This window comes from Babylonia areolata, chromosome 26 (genome assembly GCF_041734735.1).
Source record: "Babylonia areolata isolate BAREFJ2019XMU chromosome 26, ASM4173473v1, whole genome shotgun sequence".
Lineage (NCBI taxonomy): Eukaryota > Metazoa > Mollusca > Gastropoda > Neogastropoda > Buccinidae > Babylonia > Babylonia areolata.
The window spans coordinates 44,538,711-44,561,755 of NC_134901.1; the positions used below are offsets into that span (position 1 = coordinate 44,538,711).

Consider the following 23,045-nt stretch of genomic DNA (forward strand, 5'->3'; position numbering starts at 1 on the left):
GTTTACTTTTAGAGCTAAACTGAAAGAATCTACACTTCTTACAAACTTTTAACAATATGCATGTCAAAATGACCTGAAAATATCAGAAACCATAAAGGTCATGCATGAAATAAAATGCACATTAATTATACCAATTTACTGCTGAAAGCACACACACATGCACACATTCTCTCTCTCTCACTCACACACACACACACAAGCATTGGTTAACATCAGCAACACTTGTGAAGAAGCATTTTGTGTCATCTTGTCTCTCATAAACACAAAACAGTCCTTTCTGTCTACAATCCTTACCCTGAACCCACCAACTGCCCGTCTCTCTCTCCACCTTTCCCACACTCCCTTTACACAAGAAATACTCACAACATCCTTGTTTCTGAGAACAAGGGGCAAATGGTAGGTCTGCAGTGGAACGTAATTCTGGAAATACATTTCTGATGGGAAGGGCTGGAACAGTGACTCTTTGCTGCTCACTTGAAACTGCTGCAACAGCACCGGTACCATGCAAAAAGTTGTAGGTGGCAGTGGCAAGGAACATGTGTATGTATGTGAACGAAACAAAACCAACAACCACAGCCTAGCCCGTCTTTTCCTGTCTGTTTCTATGTGTTTATACGACTCCACTACACTGGGTCACAAGAGTCAATGGGTATGTGACTCTGACAGCCCATACAATCTGCAGTCCACATCTTTTTCAGGAATACCTTAGTGCTGCAGGTAGCCTACAGTTCTGTGGTCTCCAGTTGGTGTTTGCCCATATTGGTTTGGCTCCAGTCTTGTTTGCCCATATTGGTTTGGCTCCAGTCTTGTTTGCCCATATTGGTTTGGCCCCAGTCTTGTTTGCCCATACTGGTTTGGCCCCAGTCTTGTTTGCCCATATTGGTTTGGCTCCAGTCTTGTTTGCCCATATTGGTTTGGCTCCAGTCTTGTTTGCCCATAAATTATTGGTTTGGCCCAAGTCTTGTTTGCCCATACTGATTTGGCTCCAGTCTTGTTTGCCCATATTGGTTTGGCTCCAATCTTGTTTGCTCATATTGGTTTGGCTCCAGTCTTGTTTGCCCATATTGGTTTGGCCCCAGTCTTGTTTGCCCATATTGGTTTGGCCCCAGTCTTGTTTGCCCATACTGATTTGGCTCCAGTCTTGTCTGCCCATATTGGTTTGGCCCCAGTCTTGTTTGCCCATATTGGTTTGGCCCCAGTCTTGTTTGCCCATACTGATTTGGCTCCAGTCTTGTTTGCCCATATTGGTTTGGCCCCAGTCTTGTCTGCCCATATTGGTTTTGCTCCAGTCTTGTTTGCCCATATTGGTTTGGCTCCAGTCTTGTTTGCCCATATTGGTTTGGTCCCCGTCTTGTTTGCCCCAGTCTTGTTTGCCCATATTGGTTTGGCTCCAGCCTTGTTTGCCCATATTGGATTGGCTCCAGTCTTGTTTGCCCATATTGGTTTGGCCCCAGTCTTGTTTGCCCATATTGGTTTGGCCCCAGTCTTGTTTGTCCCAGTCTTGTTTGCCTATATTGGTTTGGTTCCAGCCTTGTTTGCCCATATTGGATTGGCTCCAGTCTTGTTTGCCCATGTTGGTTTGGCCCCAGTCTTGTTTGCTCATATTGGTTTGGCTCCAGTCTTGTTTGCCCATATTGGATTGGCTCCAGTCTTGTTTGCCCCAGTCTTGTTTGCCCATATTGGTTTGGTTCCAGCCTTGTTTGCCCATATTGGTTTGGCCCCAGTCTTGTTTGCCCATATTGGTTTGGCCCCAGTCTTGTTTGCCCCAGTCTTGTTTGCCCATATTGGTTTGGCTCCAGTCTTGTTTGCCCATATTGGTTTGGCCCCAGTCTTGTTTGCCCATAAATTATTGGTTTGGCCCCAGTCTTGTTTGCCCATATTGGTTTGGCCCCAGTCTTGTTTGCCCATAAATTATTGGTTTGGCCCCAGTCTTGTTTGCCCATATTGGTTTGGCCCCAGCCTTCCCATTTGAGCCCACAGCATGCTTAACTGAAGTTAGGAGCTGGCCACAAGCTGAAAAAAATCCAGGTGGCTGGTCCAGATTGTTCTTTGTCATGGGTTGACGAGGTACCTGGCAGAGTGTACCTCTCTGTGCTTGGCAGCAAAGCACCCCCCCCACCCCCAAAGAAAAAAGTGTAGACTACTGAACAGATCAGGAATACAGTGCAAGGGGATGTTTACAAAGGATAAATGTAGACTGGACTTTTGTCCCTCAAAACCGTAATGATATAAAGACCTACCCCCCCCCCCCCCACCTTCTAACAAAAATGAGGTCATGGGTAAAATTTTCAAAATATTCTAGCAGGAGTGTTTACAAATAATTTCCAGATGAACTACACTACTGTTCATGAGATGATCAATTACACACCTTAAAACCAAGTCTTCCAGAAGTCATTTCAGAAGTAAAGCTAAGCAAAACAACAGAAGCAAAAGAAAACATGCACAGTCTCACCTTGTTCACTAAAGTTTCATCATCTTCCAGCGGTTTAATGTTCTGCGGCAAATGCATGGTGTAGGTATTGGCCAGCCTCTCCTCAGTGCTTTGTTTCAGTTCTGCAAGGAACTGGCTTGGTGCCACCTGTACGGCAGTGTCATATGAAATTAGTATCAGCTTTGAACCACTGCGGATATGCTTGCATCAAAGTGCTTGTGAAGATGTGCACAAGCATTCATGTGTATGTTTTTACAGGTGTACTTGTAAGGGTATGAATAAAAGCCTGTGAAAGCATGTATTTATGTGCACACATTTAGAATTCATCAGGGCATATGCAAGTCCACACATGAAAGTGCACAGTTTGTACCGATGCATCTGTGTATGTATATACATACACATGTGGATGTGTGTGTGTGTGTGTGTGTGTGTGTGTGTGTGTGTGCGTGTGACTGTGTGTGTGTGTGTGTGTGTGTTTATGAGAAAGTGATTGTGACTGCATGTGTCTGGTAATCACATGATTGCCATTAGCACAATCAAATCAGTCTGTTTCTCTACACTTTTTATGAAAATTCCATGTAACAATAATGAAAATGTGTATGTTTGTGCTTATATGTGCTTTGTGTACGTGTTTGAGTGTGCAGGCGTGCATGTGTGTGTGTTTGTGCATGCACACGCGTATAATAATAAATGTATGTACAGCAACCTTACTGCAAAAAAAAAAAAACAAAAACAAAAAACAACAAAACAACAACTTGGGGCCTGGCCAAGTTTGGAAACTGATACCACTGATTTGATGCAGACCAGCAAATACTCACTGCACCACACAAGGCCACGGTGCATAAAACTGTCAGCAAAGTGGGAAAATCACCACAGACACCAATCAGGACATACCATCACAGGCGACAACCTTTCAGGATTCCTTATCAGTGTGGGCTCCCTTTTGCGACCTTTCAGTCTCCATCCCTTCTCTTTTGTAGGCTTCTGGAAAAACAACTTGTCAATTGAACAATGTATCTTGAAACATACAGTCACAGGCAGACATGACAACCGTTTCAAAAGATTTTATTTTCTATATATTGGTATTTACTGTGTGGTGTCTGTTCATCATGTTTTTTTGTTTGTTGTTGTTTTTTTTCTGACTACAATTACTTATGGCAGTTATGGGTGATTATATTCTGTTAAAATGCTTGTAACCAGTACAGGTATATCTATTACATATGATACAAATAATATCTTTGATACAGCAGTAAACTATTTCTGGAGTTTACAAAATCAATTAGGATCCCAATCTAGTTTTTTTTTTCTTTTTTTTTTTAATGTCTCTATGCCTGTTTATGATTAATTTCAGAGGGTAAAAACCTACCTCTCGTCCAACACTACAGAGCTCAGAATCATAATCCATATGCTTAACTTTTAGCAGTCTGGGGTGAATTATTCTAAGAAACACATGCACATACGCACACACATACAGTGTGATACACACACATACAATTAATGAATTATGCATTTACTTGTATGTATGCCACACACGTACACACAATCCATCTCTCTCTCTCTCTCTCTCTCTCTCTCTCTCTTATAATCATGTCTAGACCCACCAGTTAAGCCTAAAAATTCACAAATCGCTATGCCTTGTTCTTGTTGTTGTGCCCACTAAGCCATATGGTGCAGCAGTTCATCAGTCCTTGACCCAAAAAAACAAGAACAGCACTTCTAGAAATATTACCCCCACAGGGAGGAACACAATAACTATGAAATAACTGAAATGTCTCCTCCCACTTCACCCCCTCCTTCTTCAACCCTTTAACAGTTGACAAGCTAAAGCAGTGTCTCACCAAGGGAGGCGGCTTGACACAAATGAGCTCTGCATGGTGCAGACGCACAGGTTTGGCTTTGCAATCCACAACATTTTCCGGAAGTCCCTCACATTTGGATGAATCAAAGGAAACAAAAAGATCTTCAAATGGCTCATTTGACATTCTGCACACAGACAGCTGTTATCAATAACAAAAGACACAAAACAACAAAATACTGGGTAAGAGGAACTGTTTGGAGAACGTGTTTGTGTCTGTATGTATATACGCATAGTGTTGTTTTGTATTGTATTGTATTGTATTGTGTTATACTTAAGCCACAGCATTTCTTTCCACATATTTCAGACTGCTCATTCCACAGATAACGCATTACCATAATCTAACACCATTCTTTTTTTTTTCTGTCTACATATGAATGTGTTTTACGAAGAATGGAATTTTCTCTACAGAATTTTGCCATGGATAAAACTAACTTGTTCCAAATGTTAGGCATGTGTATGAATGTGTGTGTGTGTGTGTGTGTGTGTGTGTGCAAGCATGTGTGTATGTGTGTGCGTGCGTGTGTGTATGTGTGTGTGTTTAGTCACATTTTGGTGTGTGTATGTAACATTGAGGTAATCACAGTAATGTGTTATGTAAACAAAAGTGTTTTTGTAAAGCACCTAGAGTAGATTTCTGGATAGCGTGCTATATAAGTATCCATTATTATTATCATCATCATTATCATCAAGGGTTCTTTTAGTGTATGCTAAGTGCATGTCACACATGGGACCTCACTTTCTCATCTCAACCAAAAGACTCGCATTCAGACCACCACTCAACGTCTAAAGGAGTAGGGGGGAGAAGTAAACATCCTGGTTCATGCAGGAATCGAACACATGGGCACATGATTCTTTGTTGGTGCATCACCACTTGGCCACCTCTCCACCATGAACAGCCATCAGCTCCAACTCAAGTCTTTTCAACAAGCACAATCAAGGAGTTTGACTGTCTGTGCCCATTTTTCTGGTTCAATTTCTCTGAGACTGAGAGGCAGCTCTCCTGTCTAGGACACTCTTAACATCTGTTCATGAAAGACGTGGGTTTTTCCCACTGTAAATAATCAGAAGTAAAACCTGATGAGACCTTCCACAATGCAACAATCACTTTTTGCTCTCGACATGAACCAATGCCCATCATTTCCTTCCATGTAGAGAACCAGAACAATTCATATTCCAGTCATGTTGGGGTTAAATTTTTGTTTTCAAACTTGTAGTTGTACCTACATTGATCAACATATTGATTAGCCAAATGTGTTGCTTTGTCATTTTTCTATGGGGTGGCTTCATAATTTCCTTGATCTGATTTGTTTGAAAATATTGTATACCATGACTACCTTTTCCTTGTGGTATGTAAGTACCAAACATCAAACATCTCACGTCAGGATAAAATCCTAATCAACAGACTGTCAAATGCCTGACCCTTCTACTTATCTGGGGGGGGTTTTCTCTTATTTCCCCAACTGAGTTCTCAAACTCAACAAATCAGCAGTTTTCACAGACTGAATCTGCGCCGGCGCCGGTGTGGTTAGATGGTCAAATTCTGTGTTTGAATACTAGAATATACTTTTATTGACTATAAGTTTTTTCCCTTTCTTTTTTTCTTGATTTCAGTTGCAAACGGGTGAGAAAGCGAAAGTATCATATTTTAGATTTACCTGATAAGTTTAGGAGTCACAATAAACGTTCGTTTTGAAAACGATATCCACCATGGCGTGAGCAGTTGACGAGACGTTCACTGTCCGCTAAACCTTGGTTTTCTTCCGTTTTAAACTTATTTGTGAAAAACATGGCTATAGAACGCCATCTTTTAACTGACTCTTGTTGCAGTCCATGGGCCACATTCCCTGGAAACATTCAATCCAATTGGCTTTCTGTGCGAGATTGACCAATGAAAAGACAGGTCACTGACATCTTCAGCCAAATCGTCTGATGACCTTTGCGTGCATCTTTTCTCGTTGGGAAGGTTTAATATTTTATGCTGACCTACCCCCGACCCCCACCCCCTTTCTCCTCTACCCTGATACCAAAAACAATTAAATACATATCTAAGTGTAAAGTCTATTTAAGCAGCTTAACAAAGATTATAGTAAACTTTTAATGACGGTTTATACAGATCTACACACCACTTCACGATCTGGGCGAGGGAGGCCTTGCTATTTTAATATTCGCTGTATATATACAATTACTATGTATATTGGGTTAAGCATGTGTGTGCGCGCGCGTGTGTGTGGATAGGGAATGTGTGTGCCTGTGGAAATGTTTGAAATCGGGTGCTGTATGTGCATGTGTGTTAGAGCCTAGTATTTCTGATCAATGTTCTAAATCACCTGGCAGCTGCAGTATTTGAGAACCGCATGACTGTGTCACATCCGCATGCGTCTGTCACGTTCCAGAGAGGACAGGGTGTGGGAGAGAACGTACGTGTGGGCCGGGGGTGGGGTGGGGGCGGATGACTTGGGTGATTTGGATATTGTGACCTTGAATCCACACGTAAAAACTGTTTTGAAAATCACGTTCAAAATTATATGGTGAAAAAGGCGTTTTCAAAGAAATCATCCCATGCCTGGTAGAATTTTATTTGGCATGACTTCGCGAATAGTTCAAACAGAAAGCTATGAATGAATTACTAAAGAAATTGCAGTGCTGGTGTCACTGTCAAATTAATGGGTTTTATTTATTTATTTTTTATATTTAGTCCAGCTTTGTCACTGTCAAAATTTTATGTAAAATTTGTGATGTTTTTTGTCCAGCTGACTTTAATCGGGGATCATCATGTAATGCATCATTGGTGTGTGTGCGCAAGCATGCATGCATGATCGTGTGTGTGATGATGCATACCTGTGTATGTTTGTGTGTGTGTGTGTGTGTGTGTGTCTCAAAGATGATGAGAAAATGTGACTGAGAATATGTGTGCACAGTCTTCATGAATCAACAATACCATGCAGATGCTTCCAGGAAGGGATAAAGACTATGCCAACTGGATTTTTTTTTTCTTCATCTAAAATCTACCGAGAGTTGAAGAAGTGTTATTCACTTCACAGATTTGCATATATATATATATATATATATATATATATATATATATATCTCAAACCTGATCACAAGTGAGCTGTTCTTCTTCCAAGGAAAAAGGCATAAGTGTATAGCCCTGTCATGCATGGTGTTTCAACCAAATCAAATTTCTGCAGTATCATTAACATCATCCTCATTCCCAAGGACATAGAGAAACAAAATACACAGGAGACCTTTGACGTTCTGCTTTTACAGAGATTTTAAATACTTCAATGACAAGGTGGCCGAGTGGTCTAAGGTGCCAGACTCAATGCCGTAGCCTTCCCAATGCGGGATGATTGTTCTGGTCCACGAATATGGGTGTGGGTTCGAATCCCACTTCTGACACATACTTTTTTGGAAGAAGGTGGCAGAAAGTTTAAGAAGCTTTTCTGCCAATACAGAATCCATGTAGGCCTGGGTTCAAATCCTGCTCTCACCCTTTCTCCTAAGTTTGACTGGAGAATTGAACTGAGCGTCTAGTCATTCGGATGAGACTATAAATCAAGGTCCCATGTGCAACAAACACTTCACACACTAAAAAAGAACCCATGGCAATGAAAGTGTTGTCTTCTGGCAACATTCTGTTGAAGAAATCCACACAGATAGGAACAAGAAACATAATTATTTTTGTTGTGTTTATTTATTTATTTTTTTGTGGCACTAGCAGTATTTTCACTTGCTTTTCTTTCTGTTGTTCCCGCTTGTGTTTATTTCATAACCTACAGTATTGACAGCTTTTCTGTAGTATCAGTATGTGTTCCAGTACCAGAAATAAGCGCAGCTTATAAGCCAGTGCGGCTTATGTATGTATAAAGTTCAATTTTTTTCCAAAATTTAGTGGGTGTGGCTTATATACGGTGAGCTCAATAGACCGAACTTTACGGTATATGCATGCTCTCAAGGCCTGACAGTGCATTGAGTTATGCTGCTGGTAAGGCATCTGCCTAGCAGATGTGGTGTAGCAAATGTGAATTTGTCCGAACGCAGTGATGTCTCCTTGAGAAACAAACTGTGCAGTAAACTAAAACTCAAATAATAATAATAATAATAATAATGGTATTTATATAGCACTGAATCTTGTGCAGAGACAAATCAAATACCTTGGATTTCTTCGTAACAACAAGCAGCACTGAACACCTCGGACATGACTGACATGGTCAAACCTGTCTTGGCTGTGCATGTGATGATGAGCAACTTGGGGAATAATACCACTAATGGGTGCTGTAGATGAGGCGATTGAAACATTCATATTCAACATGTGTAACGTGGGTACATTAATGCCAGTAACAAAACAATCATTCTTTCCTCATTTGTTGAAGTACAAACCATACGTAAGTGCAATAATAAAATAATCATTCTTTCTGCATTCATTACAAAATGGTCTTTTTTGCATTTGTGGATTGCAACTCCCATATTCACTCCTATATATTATTCATGTGGGATTTCATGTGCGCGACCAATCTGATCACATCATATAGGCGGCCTTACTCTGTTCACGTGTGTATGCTTGCTGCAATTGTCTGTGTATCCATGACTAACCAAACACTCGCCTGAACTACTGGGACTTTAATGTGTGTATTTTATCTTCTGCATACATATACAGACTAAGGAGGTTCAGGCACTTGCAGGTCTGTTAACTAGTAGGTCCGAGAAAATTTTCTTTCTTAACCCACCAGGCACCAATATGGAACTGAGGCTAAGACCCCCAGATTGGAAGTCTAATGCTTTTAGTATCTGGCTGTTGAGCCCATCATAAAGTGCACATAAAGTTTTAAGTTAAACACACTGATAATAATACTGCACAACTGAGAAAGTTAACACAAACGCACATGCACAGAAAAAAGCACCTCAAACACACACACACTCAATTCTTTTCATTTTATTTCAAAATCAAAAGTTTGATTATCTTTCAACCAGAAAGCAATACTGCTCTTCTTATCAATAATGGATAAATCACGGGGATATTGCAAACAATTAGAAATTTCAACATTATTGGGTTTTTCTGATTTTTATCAATCACAGGAGCTTGACAGCAAAGCTAAATTCTTATTTTTCAAGGACATATTCAAATGCATACAAAAGACATATTCTGAGGTAACCTGCAGCCTCCAGAGCAATAGTGCTTTCCAGTAACAGACAACTCAGTTCTGCCACTGATAAACATACTCTGGAATGCTCTGAGATAATATCAATAAAAAAAAAATAAAGTACTGAAATATTTGAACAACATTGGGTCAGTTGTATCATTTATCAAGGCATTGACATCTGATATCCTGAACAAAATCTGACAAGCTTAATCCCTCAAACAATGACAGATTTGTAATGATCTTCTTCTTCTTCTTCTGCGTTCACTCGTATGCACACGAGTGGGCTTTTACGTGTATGACCGTTTTTACCCCGCCATGTAGGCAGCCATACTCCGTTTTCAGGGGTGTGCATGCTGGGTATGTTCTTATTGCCATAACCCACCGAACGCTGACATGGATTACAGGATCTTTAACGTGTGTATTTGATCTTCTGCTTGCATATACACACGAAGGGGGTTCAGGCACTAGCAGGTCTGCACATTATGTTGACCTGGGAGATTGTAAAAATCTCCACCCTTTATCCACCAGGCACCGTCACCGTGATTCGAACCCGGGACCCTCAGATTGACAGTCCAATGCTTTAACCACTCGGCTATTGCGCCCGTCATGTAATGATCAATGCATCAATATCTTAACACAACATCTTATGCATCCACATGAAGAATGATATATGCAGCATTACTTATTATGCAATTATATACTTCAAAATACTATGTTGGCAAGGACAAATGTATGCATATATTATCATGTGCTTTTATAAAGCTAACCATGAGAACCTTCATAGAACTTCAAATGTCTGTCTGTCTTCTGAATCTTGAATAGGCAGTTTTTTTCCCAATATTTTAATTTTCATTTCTTAACAGTTGGAGGACAAACTTTCCAATGATGCACCATTTATGACGTAATTCTCTGAAGTGACATTTGAATGACAACATCTTTCCTAAAGTATACCATCCAGAAAACACAGAATTATTCTCTGATGTGCAGAACTGAAGGCAACAGAAGACATCCTGCATTATATAATCACCAATCAACCCAAATCTCCTGCCATAGGGTTAGATTAAAAGTCTGGTTACTTGAATACAGTTTGATGATTTTGCCGACACCTGAAAGATGACTTCATTCACATTAATTACTACACTGATAAAACAATGACTAATGAATAACATAATCTGAGGTCATAACATGGAGCAGTTAAAAAATAAGATCAGAAATAATAGCATAGAGTTATATATATATAAGAAACAAAGAGCACATACAAAAATAAAAATGAGCAAGCATTAAAATGCACATTGACAATTCAGATAAACACACAACATGCAATAATGTATCTGGTCAACATAACATATTGGTTCTGAAAATAATGCTGGAAAAATAAAGCCAGTGTAAAAACAGTATCACAGTGATCCAAAAAACAAGACCCCAAAAAACTATGCAGGTACCTTATAAAAGTCACATAAAAAAAACTAACTACTTATACGTCACAAAAATAGTGAAATTAAAAATAAAAAGGAATCCAAAAAGTCTGGTTACAGTTCTTACTTACACGTCACAAAAATAGTGATACCTTCTTCTTATTCTTCTGTGTTCGTGGGCTGTAACACCCACGTTCACTCGTATATACACGAGTGGGCTTTTACGTGTATGACCGTTTTTAACCCACCATGTAGGCAGCCATACTCCACTTTCCGGGGTGTGCATGCTGGGTATGTTCTTGTTTCCATAACCGACCGAACGCTGACATGGATTACAGGATCTTTAACGTGCGTATATGATCTTCTGCTTGCGTATACACACGAAGGGGGTTCAGGCACTGGCAGGTCTGCACATATGTTGACCTGGGAGATCGTAAAAATCTCCACCCTTTACCCACCAGGCGCACATCACCGTGATTCGAACTCGGGACCCTCAGATTGAAAGTCCAACACTTTAACCATTCGGCTATTGCGCCCGTCGTGATATCAAAAATAAAAGAAATCCAAAGAGTCTGGTTCAGGTTCCCAGACACCGTAACACTCAGTATTTGACAAATCAAAATATCCATGACCCGCATTCATTCTCACCATCTTCAGCCCCACACAGCTTTTAACACTTTCTCCCTCCCTCCCTTCCCCAGAATATCTTCAGCTTTACATTTGCTCCACCCCAGACAGAAATCCCTGGTAATAAACCAACGATAACAAAATATCGTTTCGTTAAAAATCCCAAGAGAAAAATCAACAGGACTTGTGTGGCAGGGGTGAGGGGTTAGGAGGGGATGGGTATCGTCGTCTTCACTGTCACCAGCACTTCAAGTTGAGGAAATAAGGAAGCATTTTTATCGTTGTATTTGTATTTCTTTTTATCACAACAGATTTCTCTGTGTGAAATTCGGGCTGCTCTCCCCAGGGAGAACGTGTCACTACACTACAGCGCCACCCATTTTTTTTGTATTTTTCTCCTGCGTGCAGTTTGAGTTGTTTTTCCTGTCGAAGTGGATTTTTCTACAGAATTTTGCCATGAACAACCCTTTTGTTGCCGTGGGTTCTTTTACATGCGCTAAGTGCTTGTTGCACACGGGACCTCGGTTTATCGTCTCATCCGAACGACTAGCGTCCAGACCACCACTCAAGGTCTAGTGGATGGGGAGAAAATATCAGGCGGCCGAGCCGTGATTCAAACCAGCGCTGCACTCAGATTCTCTCGTTTCCTAAGCGGATGCGTTACCTCTAGGCCATCACTCCATTGTGTGACGCAACTCAATGAGCTGTAATGCTTCGCTCACACAATTCATGAACCAACAGCACACACACTTATAAACAGCTACACACACACACACACGCACACTGCCTATAACATAGCCAAAGAAAGGATTGCCTGGTTAGCCTGATCAGCAACACACCCACAGCCAACCTTGACACACATACAGTCAAGGTCATTGCCAGTGAAGGTGGTCTGGGGGTGAAGGCATGGCTTAATCCTTCTAGTGATGTGTCCTGGCTGTTTTTTCTGGTGAAGTTCTGGCTGTTCTTCTTGTGTAGTCCCAACCAGAACAGGCATCACCAACCAGGACTTCACCCCCTCTTCAGCCAGCCAGGACATCACCCCTCTACAGACAGCCAGGACATCACTCCTCTACAGACAGCCAGGACTTCACCCCTCTACAGACAGCCAGGACTTCACCCCTCTTCAGACAGCCAGGACTTCACCCCTCTACAGACAGCCAGGACTTCACCCCTCTTCAGACAGCCAGGACTTCACCCCTCTACGGACAGCCAGGACTTCACCCCTCTACAGACAGCCAGGACTTCACCCTACTGCAGACAGCCAGGACTTCACCCCTCTACAGACAGCCAAGACTTCACCCCACAGCCAGGACTTCACCCCCTCTACAGATGCCAGGACTTCACCCCTCTACAGACAGCCAGGACTTCACCCCCTCTACAGATGCCAGGACTTCACCCCTCTACAGACAGCCAGGACTTCACCCTACTGCAGACAGCCAAGACTTCACCCCTCTTCAGACAGCCAGGACATCACCCTTCTGCAGACAGCCAGGACTTCACCCCACTGCAAACAGCCAGGACTTCACCCCACTGCAAACAGCCAGGACTTCACCCCTCTACAGACAGCTAGGACTTCACCCCCTCTACAGACAGCCAGGACTTCACCCCACTGCAGACAGCCAGGACTTCACCCCTCTACAGACAGCTAGGACTTCACCCCCTCTACAGACAGCCAGGACTTCACCCCACTGCAGACAGCCAGAACTTCACCCCTCTACAGACAGCTAGGACTTCACCCCCTCTACAGACAGCCAGGACTTCACCCCACTGCAGACAGCCAGGACTTCACCCCACTGCAGACAGCCAGGACTTCACCCCACAGCCAGGACTTCACCCCACTGCAGACAGCCAGGACTTCACCCCATAGAACAATGCAACCTTCAACAAAACAAGACCTCAAGCTCCGTAAAGCTTGAACTCACGGGCGTCAGTCATCACACTGTTAAACTGCTCTTGGCTGCCAATGAAGGACAAAACATGAACAAGCATGTAACAGACAGCAACCAATCTCTTTAAGCATGAACATGAAGCATCATTTAATCTATAAAAAAAAAACCCACCCAAAACCCCCCACCCCAAACAAACCCACTGCTGTTCTTTTGAAGAATCCAAAACGCAGCACAAGCAGACTTACCAGCGGCATGAAATCTGTGTGTTCATGCTATTTACTGGGTTCAGGGCTGATTCAGAACCATTCCTCTAAAACTTTTTGTCTTCAACTTTAACACCTACTGTGCACAAGCATGCTCCTACACACACACACACACACACACACACACAAACATCCACACCCACACGTAAATGTACCCGTGTAACACACAAAACCTGGAAACAAACATTTTCACCTACACAGCAGCATTCTCCCCCATCAGATCAAACACCTTGATTCAATGTGGGACACAGCATACAGACACCAGTGTTATATAAACAGCAAAAAGTTCCTCTGATACAAAACAGACTGAATAAATAAACAAATACTTCATTTATACTCTATTTCACTAAAAAAAACAACAACAAAAAAACCACCACCCATCACCTTCAACCTGAATGGATGCATCATTTACGCTGATACAGAGCTGAGCAAAAATAGGCCAGTCAGCAGAACTACACAGAGATGGATTGGGCCTCAGTCCCTGGCTGAATCCTCAAGTAAAACTGCTTTCGGCGTAACTTTCTCTCCTTGCTTGGAGCCATTCTGGGTACAAAAAACAGAAACAAATCATTTGAAAACTTACTGCTGAACATCAATCAGTGAGTTGAAAAATCCCTAAAAATCTTGACATAAAAGAAGCAAATGATCAAACGTAAAGGAAAATGTGGTAAAAATGAAAAGAATGGAATATTTTAAAACTTAAGCAAAAGCTATGCTATTATACTGAATAGCTATCGATAAATTCTGTGGCAAAGAAAAAAAACCAAAAAAAAAAAAAAGCTCATTAAAATAAGATAAGATAAGAATAACTTTATTATCTCCAACTGGAGAAATTTGGTCAGGTGCATTATCACAACATAGACAAGTAAACAACATCGGGACCATAACTGTAAAAGTCATCACCAGCTTTTACGAATATTACGAAGATACAAATGTAAAAAATATCACATACACCGTTTCATACATACATCCACACACTGCAGGTAATAACTAGTATTCTTAATGTAAAAACAGAAAGAATCAAGAAACATTATTTGAATATAATTATAAACATAGCCTACTATACTGCACATTGATTACAATAGACAGATAAGAATAAAGATAAATTGCGGAAAACCGCAACCAGATAATCAGCACACACCCGCACCCCCCCCCCCCCACCCACACACACGCGGATTACTTGATTAAACAAGAGTAATAAACATATGTTCTCAAATAAAAGCATTTCACATGTTCGCTTTTAAAAAAACATTGCAATAATTAATTATTACATCGTCGTTATAACCGACTCACGTCTTCCTTCATGAAGCACAGGAAGATGGTCCAGACGAAGGAGAAGCATGCGACCGCCAGCGGCTTGTAGTGGTGCGGCACAAAGCGGAAGTTGAGCATCTGTGCAAAGGGCCAGTAGCACAGACCCACCTGAACACACACACACACACACACGCACGCACACCATCGCACCAACATCTTTCCAGCGTCTTCTGAGTAAGGAATACACGTGCACACATAAGAACAGTAGAGGGGGGGGGGGGACGGCTCAAGACGCTGAAGCACACCTGGGGGTGGTTAACCAATCACAGACTGGCCCCAAAACAGATGAGAGTGGTGGTTCTTTGTTGAGGACATGATGGGCAGTAACTGAAGTAAGTGCACACACAACACATACCCCCCCCCCCCTCCCTCCTTCTCTCTTTCTAAATAGCACTAAGTGTACAGTTATTACTGCCGCTTGATAAAGAAATCACACTCAAACATTTGCTTTACTGCTGTTTACTGTTACTATCATTGCAATGGCTATTATTATGGTTGTTGTCGCTGTTAGTGTTATGATGGTGGATAGTTGTTGATACTGTTGTCGCCGTTAGTGTTATGATGGTGGATAGTTGTTGATACTGCTGTCGCTGTTAGTGTTATGATGGTGGATAGTTGTTGATACTGCTGTCGCTGTTAGTGTTATGATGGTGGATAGTTGTTGATACTGTTGTCGCCGTTAGTGTTATGATGGTGGATAGTTGTTGATACTGCTGTCGCCGTTAGTGTTATGATGGTGGATAGTTGTTGATACTGTTGTCGCTGTTAGTGTTATGATGGTGGATAGTTGTTGATACTGTTGTCGCTGTTAGTGTTATGATGGTGGATAGTTGTTGATACTGCTGTCGCTGTTAGTGTTATGATGGTGGATAGTTGTTGATACTGCTGTCGCCGTTAGTGTTATGATGGTGGATAGTTGTTGATACTGCTGTCGCGGTTAGTGTTATGATGGTGGATAGTTGTTGATACTGCTGTCGCCGTTAGTGTTATGATGGTGGATAGTTGTTGATACTGCTGTCGCCGTTAGTGTTATGATGGTGGATAGTTGTTGATACTGCTGTCGCGGTTAGTGTTATGATGGTGGATAGTTGTTGATACTGCTGTCGCCGTTAGTGTTATGATGGTGGATAGTTGTTGATACTGTTGTCGCCGTTAGTGTTATGATGGTGGATAGTTGTTGATACTGCTGTCGCGGTTAGTGTTATGATGGTGGATAGTTGTTGATACTGCTGTCGCCGTTAGTGTTATGATGGTGGATAGTTGTTGATACTGTTGTCGCCGTTAGTGTTATGATGGTGGATAGTTGTTGATACTGTTGTCGCCGTTAGTGTTATGATGGTGGATAGTTGTTGATACTGCTGTCGCGGTTAGTGTTATGATGGTGGATAGTTGTTGATACTGCTGTCGCCGTTAGTGTTATGATGGTGGATAGTTGTTGATACTGCTGTCGCCGTTAGTGTTATGATGGTGGATAGTTGTTGATACTGCTGTCGCGGTTAGTGTTATGATGGTGGATAGTTGTTGATACTGCTGTCGCCGTTAGTGTTATGATGGTGGATAGTTGTTGATACTGCTGTCGCCGTTAGTGTTATGATGGTGGATAGTTGTTGATACTGCTGTCGCCGTTAGTGTTATGATGGTGGATAGTTGTTGATACTGCTGTCGCCGTTAGTGTTATGATGGTGGATAGTTGTTGATACTGTTGTCGCCGTTAGTGTTATGATGGTGGATAGTTGTTGATACTGCTGTCGCTGTTAGTGTTATGATGGTGGATAGTTGTTGATACTGCTGTCGCGGTTAGTGTTATGATGGTGGATAGTTGTTGATACTGCTGTCGCCGTTAGTGTTATGATGGTGGATAGTTGTTGATACTGTTGTCGCCGTTAGTGTTATGATGGTGGATAGTTGTTGATACTGTTGTCGCCGTTAGTGTTATGATGGTGGATAGTTGTTGATACTGTTGTCGCTGTTAGTGTTATGATGGTGGATAGTTGTTGATACTGTTGTCGCTGTTAGTGTTATGATGGTGGATAGTTGTTGATACTGCTGTCGCCGTTAGTGTTATGATGGTGGATAGTTGTTGATACTGTTGTCGCTGTTAGTGTTATGATGGTGGATAGTTGTTGATACTGTTGTCGCCGTTAGTGTTATGATGGTGGATAGTTGTTGATACTGTTGTCGCCGTTAGTGTTATGATGGTGGATAGTTGTTGATACTGTTGTCGCCGTTAGTGTTATGATGGTGGATAGTTGTTAATACTGTTAATCTTATCATTGCTATTTCATCACTGCCTTTCCTTCAGTAAAGGGTAGAGCAGACAGGGATCAGTGTATTAGTTTTGTTGTAGTCTTCCTGAGTTTTTTTTTTTTTTCTTGTTCGTGGGCTGCGACACCAATGTTCACTCGGTATGCATGAGTAGGCTTTTATGTGTATGACAATTTATATCCTGGAACTATAAGCAGTCATACTGTGTGTGTGTGAAAGGTGGGAGTGTGGGGGAAGGGGGAGGAAGAAAGCAAGCCGCCCTTGTTTTTTTTGTGACTTGTAGGTGTGGAGTGGCTGATCATTTATGTCATTTTCTAATGCCTAATGTGCTTTCCAAGTTCTTCTATTTGACGCCAGTAAAGCATCCGGTGTCTTTAGTGCATGTGTGAGTGCGCACTCACACATGCTGAAGTCTATGATGAGGTTCAAAACTGAACTTTATTTGTCAAATGATGGCCACTTTCCACTTGGTCAGTTTGGTCAGACTGAGTTTCTTCAACTCTTACCATGTGCATTTTTTTTTTTTTTTTTCAAATATTTAATCTGGAAACCTTCATCAGGATTAACAAAAAGAAGAAACTGGCTTTTCATATTTACCAAAAACGTTTGCTTGTACTTGGATTTTAGTTCCGGCCAAACAGGCTTCCCCTCAAGAATGCTTGTGGCTGCAACAGAAAACACAATGTTGTTGAATCATCTGTTGCCGTCAGTTATCATTTTGGTTATTCTGCAAAAGCTTAGCCAAGACGTATAACTTGACTTGATGATAATATTAAACTGTTGGAGTCTAAACTGCGAGAGTCAAATTTCAACCTTTCTTTGTGGAAGGTTATCTCCGACCAATACCTACAGAAACATGGCCGTAGCACAAACTACCTCCACTTCCAATGCAGCGCCACCTATCCACACGTGTTTGTATTTGTATTTGTATTTCTTTTTATCACAACAGATTTCTCTGTGTGAAATTCGGGCTGCTCTCCCCCAGGGAGAGCGCATCGCTACACTACAGCGCCACCCATTTTTTTTGTATTTTTTCCTGCATGCAGTTTTATTTGTTTTTCCTATCGATGTGGACTTTTCTACAGAATTTTGCCAGGAACAACCCTTTTGTTGCCGTGGGTTCTATTACGTGCGCTAAGTGCATGCTGCACACGGGACCTCGGTTTATCGTCTCATCCGAATGACTAGCGTCCAGACCACCACTCAAGGTCTAGTGGAGGGGGAGAAAATATCGGCGGCTGAACCATGATTCGAACCAGCGCACTCAGATTCTCTCGCTTCCTAGGCGGACGCGTTACCTCTAGGCCATCACTCCACGTGTCCCACATGAGGGCAAGCTTTCTGGGCTCGGGATGGCCTCACCAGTCACCTCCAGACCCACAGTAAAATATCTTCCATCTGACACTGATGCTGTGATCTTCAAATCCAAAGGATGAACATCGTCGTTCTTCCTCCTCCTGTTCCATCCATCTACACAGTCTCTCCATCTCATACCCTGTGCTGCTGCTGAGTCAGTTTGGTGATGTTCAGCAGTAGCCTCTCCTGATTCAACATATCCAGGACACCACCTGCAAAAGCCTCTCCTGATTCAACATATCCAGGACACCACCTGCAAAAGCCTCTCCTGATTCAACATATCCAGGACACCACCTGCAAAAGCCTCTCCTGATTCAACATATCCAGGACACCACCTGCAAAAGCCTCCTACTGATGACGACACTCGCTCAGTCAGAGAATCTGACAATCTCTCCTGGAGTGGAGACCACCATCATCTCCCTCCCACAACAGCTCTCCAGGAATCCACTCAAGCTCAAGACTTATACACAGATGTGGAAGTGGAGGGGAAAGCAAACGTGAGGTCACCGTGAGAGCAGGGCATTAACTCACTCTGTACGGCCAGTCCTCTCTTCTCCTCTACACAGACCCCTCGGATGTCCAGTGGGTGTCTGAATGACCCAACCTTTAGCTTCCGTCGTCAGAATTGTGGTATTCTCTGTCAACATTCACCTCTTTCAGTATAAGAGCCTTCCGCTTGCAATATTTTGATGATGGTAATTGGGGTGAAACGCTGTTAACGTCGTCCCTTTCGCCGTTCGTATGGAGAGAGTTAAAGGCCACAGAACATGGAACAATTTTCATTTTGTCAATGATGGATGAGGATGAGGAAAATGCTGCTTTCAAGGTCTATTTAAGGTTTGACAACATGATAAGACAGTACTCTGTGCTTCCTTTCTTTAATGGTATTCCTGGCTTCAACACCACTTGAGAGATACAGACACCCACAATGTTGGCCTGGAAATTTGATCTACACTCATAAATACATTTTTTAAATCTCCCATCAACATCCCTGAAAAAAAAGGCCCCCCACCTCAGCCCCCACACTCCCATTCCAGACAAACTCTGAACCCAGACAAAGTCTAAACTTACTGGAGTAAAAGCTGGTAATGGCTATAGGTGCAAAGCATATCTGCTCGGCAATCACTTTTTTCAGGATCATTTTCATGGAGGACCCGGGAAACAGGCGCTCAGCGAAGTGGATCCAGTTGTACATGAGCGGGGCCATGACGCAGGTGCCTGTGGTGGCGATGCGCGCCGTCTTGCTCCAGTCCACATGGTTCTTCCGTGACACCACCAGCTCCTGTGTGATGTCAGAGGCTGTCCACAAAACGCCGTAGGCAGCCATCGTTTTCAGCAGTCTGGGCATGATACTTTTTACACTCTGCAAACATCAAGCACGCTAAATGTTACTGTTTAGGAGCAGTCAAGCTCTACTTCCTGACACTACCATTCATTAACAAGAACCGATGGTTGGTGGGCGCAATAACTGAGTGATTAAAGCGTTGGACTTTCAATCTGAGGGTCCCGGGTTCGAATATCAGTGACGGCGCCTGGTGGGAAAAGGGTGGAGATTTTTCTGATCTCCCAGGTCAACATATGTGCAGACCTGCTAGTGCCTGAACACCCACCATGTGAATACGCATGCAGAAGATCAAATATGCACATTAAAGATCCTGTAATCCGTGTCAGTGATCAGTGGGTTATGGAAACAAGAACATACCCAGCATGCACACCCCTGAAAACAGAGTAAGGTTGCCTACATGGCGGGGTAAATTAACAAAATGGTTATACACGTAAAATGTGTGCCTGAAATCTGATTGAATAACACAGGAAACTGATGATGAGAGCCCAATGGCAGCTGTCAGTCAGCTCTGCCCATGTAGGCAGCCTGTTGTGCAAATAACCCCATCTTTGTAAAGTGCAGAGAGCTTGGTCTCCAACCAAAGATAGGCGCTATATAAGTATCCATACCATTCATTCATTCATTCATTCATGGTTTACCTGCAAAATCCCGTATTTGTAGGCCCTCAGCCATTTTGTTAAGCTGAAGGGATCTGGCATCTGGGGGAGCTTTTCTTCTTAAATCAGGTGATGTAATGATTACCTCTGCAGATATATGTTACAATGTGTGACCCCATTCAATCTCTGTTCAGAACTGGTTTTTGTTGCATAATCTCATACCTTTTGAGTCGGTTTCCAAAATGAAAATAATGTCTGCTAAACGCAGCAAAATTGTATATTCTGAAGACAGTCAGACCGACACTGCCTGCTACCATCCACCAGACAAGCCATGCAGTAAGCTTCTTCTTCTTCTCTCCCTTGACTACCGCCTTCATCATTGTGAAGATTCTGTAGACTATATGGGGGGTTTGCGTGCTTTTGAGGTTTCCCGAGGTAGAGGCTGCTGGGCCAGGGGGGGAGGTATGGGTTGGGCGGGGGGGCGTGGGAGGTGATCAGATTCAGGATTTGAAGCCTTCCAGGTTTGGGATGAGGGCAGTCTCAGCAGGAAGGCTGTTCCAGTTGGCTATGGTTCGGGGAAAGATAGATTTTTATCTGTACAGCGTCCTGCAGTTGGAGAGATGGTACGCTGCTGGGTGCGATCCTCGGGTCCCCATGGATGCTGAAGGATTTTGAGAGGGCTTGTGGCATGTGTTGATGATAAGACTGCTGCTATAGAACTTATAAAAGTTAATCAGTCTTGCCTTTCTCCTTCGCTCTTACAATGGTGCTCTACAAGCTAAAAGACCTCATTGAACCAAATATCCACACCTCTTCACTGGAGAACTCATTAATGAAACTTCATAACGGTCCTGTTTCCCTCCATGGCATGCTTCTTAAATCATTACTTTTTCAAGTCAACTCCTGTGTAATGATACTATTATCCAAATAAATGAAAAAAAACCCAAACTCTGTGTATATTTATCCAGACCCAGTCACTAAATACAAATAGAAAACAAATACCTCAGCATTAAGAATGCTCATATCTACACCAGTGCCTGGTTTATTTCAAAATGGCAGATATTCAAATCATGTAGTAGTGGCAGTAGTTGGTTCGGGACAAAACAAGCTTTGAAGCTCGTCTTGTCTGTTATCCTGTGGAAACCCCTGGCAACAATCCACAACAGCTTACAAGCAGAATATCATAGAAGTACATCAAAGCTTAACTTGCATATATAAGATGACACTATGATAGTAAATATTTCACTTCGCCCCCCCTTCCAAAATGATAGTTTTGTATAGGGTTGAATGCCTTGATACAAGCGTGCACGCACTTGACTTTTGACCTTGCACTGAACTGACCCAGATAATTGACGAAAAGAAACTGTCCTTAAAAAACGCGACAAAAGAAACAAGATCTTCCACATACATAAAAAAATAAACGAATAAACGACAAATAACATCCAAACCAAACAAAATCATACTTAAAGGAATGGTCCAAAGTACAGCGTGACCACGGACGTGAGCGTGACCCTAGTTTCGATTCCAGGGTGTGGTGGAACGATGGGGAGAGAACTCTCGTCGCTTTCCAGTCCAAACACACTTCCTGTCTTCGTGGGCTGGGAAGTCAAGCGCAGCATTGCAGTTTCAGTTTAAAAGAATTATCACCCCAAGCACTTTCTGTGGAAGTTTTTTTTGTTTTACATTCATGGGTCGGAAGAAGCCCGACCGCGCAATGGCAAGACTTTTTCCTTTTCTAAAATTTACAGCCATATGCTTCTTGGTTTGGAGTGTTTGTGTGACGACCCCGATAGCAGCAGACAAAGTTCCGTCAGGAGAGGGGCCAGTGGAGACAGTGGATAGTCATGGGGCTGTGGTACCAGCTGTCAATGAGAGGTAAGTCTGTCCCGGGTCTGCCGGTGTGTTTCTATTCTTTAGCATGGCAATGTCTAAACAAAATCAAACTTCGGCAATATCCACATCCCCCCCCCCCCCTCAAGACGGAACGAGCAATGTTCACAACAAGGCTTGGACGTTCAGTCCGCTTTCTGTTCTCTCTCACTCTCCCTTCCTCAGGCCCCCCCTGCCCCCACCTCAACTGCCCCCTTTTCAGTTGAATAATTCTTCCCCTGCCATTAATTTTCAGAAATTATAATTTCTAAGTAATAATGATAAAAAAACCCAAATGATTATAGAAATGGTAATAATGATAATAATATTTATTTTCAGTCAAATATCATCATCTTAGATGAACAGACTATAAATAAATAAATAACAAACTGTGCAGATTATATGTTCACAGAAAGTCTTGCACGGCTACATTAAAAAGAAACAAAACAAAACAACAACAAAAACCACCAAAAGGCAGACACACAGGCATGTTGTATACTTTTTCTTTTCTTTTTTTTCCAAAAGAGGGGATAAATGTGTGGGAACAAACACAACAACATTCCAGACCATTGTGTAGCTTTTAAGAGGAATATATATGTGCACATATGAAATGTATCAGGACAATATAAATAACCTTTATGTAGAATGTCAGCATGGCTTTAGACAGAATAGA

At 42.3% G+C, this 23,045-nt stretch overlaps 3 protein-coding genes across 4 annotated transcripts in view; 1 reads left to right on the forward strand and 2 right to left on the reverse strand.

Moving 5' to 3' along the window:
- Window positions 1-432, reverse strand: part of LOC143300330 (hydrocephalus-inducing protein homolog) — a 142,558-nt gene extending 142,126 nt beyond the window's left edge. The window contains exon 1 of the mRNA XM_076613931.1: window positions 364-432. Coding sequence (XP_076470046.1) covers window positions 364-432 — 69 coding nt within the window. The remainder of the gene's footprint in view (window positions 1-363) is intronic.
- A 12,867-nt stretch (window positions 433-13,299) lies between these two features.
- LOC143300546 (mpv17-like protein) lies at window positions 13,300-22,048 on the reverse strand. 2 transcript variants are annotated; one of them, XM_076614298.1, is made up of 5 exons: window positions 21,967-22,048; window positions 19,634-19,925; window positions 17,804-17,871; window positions 14,921-15,049; window positions 13,300-14,170 (listed from the first exon to the last, which is right to left on the reverse strand). In XM_076614298.1, the coding sequence occupies exons 2-5, from the start codon at window positions 19,908-19,910 to the stop codon at window positions 14,102-14,104; spliced, it is 543 nt and encodes a 180-aa protein (XP_076470413.1). In that variant the 5' UTR covers window positions 19,911-19,925; window positions 21,967-22,048; the 3' UTR covers window positions 13,300-14,101. The 2 variants fall into 2 exon arrangements, with proteins under 2 accessions (XP_076470413.1, XP_076470411.1); XM_076614296.1 differs by lacking the exon at window positions 21,967-22,048 and adding an exon at window positions 21,506-21,925.
- Window positions 22,049-22,079: 31 nt separating this feature from the next.
- The window catches only part of LOC143300142 (sodium/hydrogen exchanger 8-like), a 45,537-nt gene continuing 44,571 nt past the window's right edge, over window positions 22,080-23,045 (forward strand). The window contains exon 1 of the mRNA XM_076613678.1: window positions 22,080-22,378. Coding sequence (XP_076469793.1) covers window positions 22,191-22,378 — 188 coding nt within the window. The 5' untranslated portion in view covers window positions 22,080-22,190. The remainder of the gene's footprint in view (window positions 22,379-23,045) is intronic.

Bases quoted from the DNA above. Each gene is read 5' to 3' on its own strand.
- LOC143300546 (XM_076614296.1), bottom strand. From the start codon at position 21,526: ATGAGCATTCTTAATGCTGAG. The intron at 19,926-21,505 runs GTATTTGTTTTC...TGATGTTTGCAG, and splicing joins TGAGCATTCTTAATGCTGAG to AGTGTAAAAAGTATCATGCC. The intron at 15,050-17,803 runs GTAAATATGAAA...GTGTGTGTTCAG, and splicing joins AGTACAAGCAAACGTTTTTG to GTGGGTCTGTGCTACTGGCC.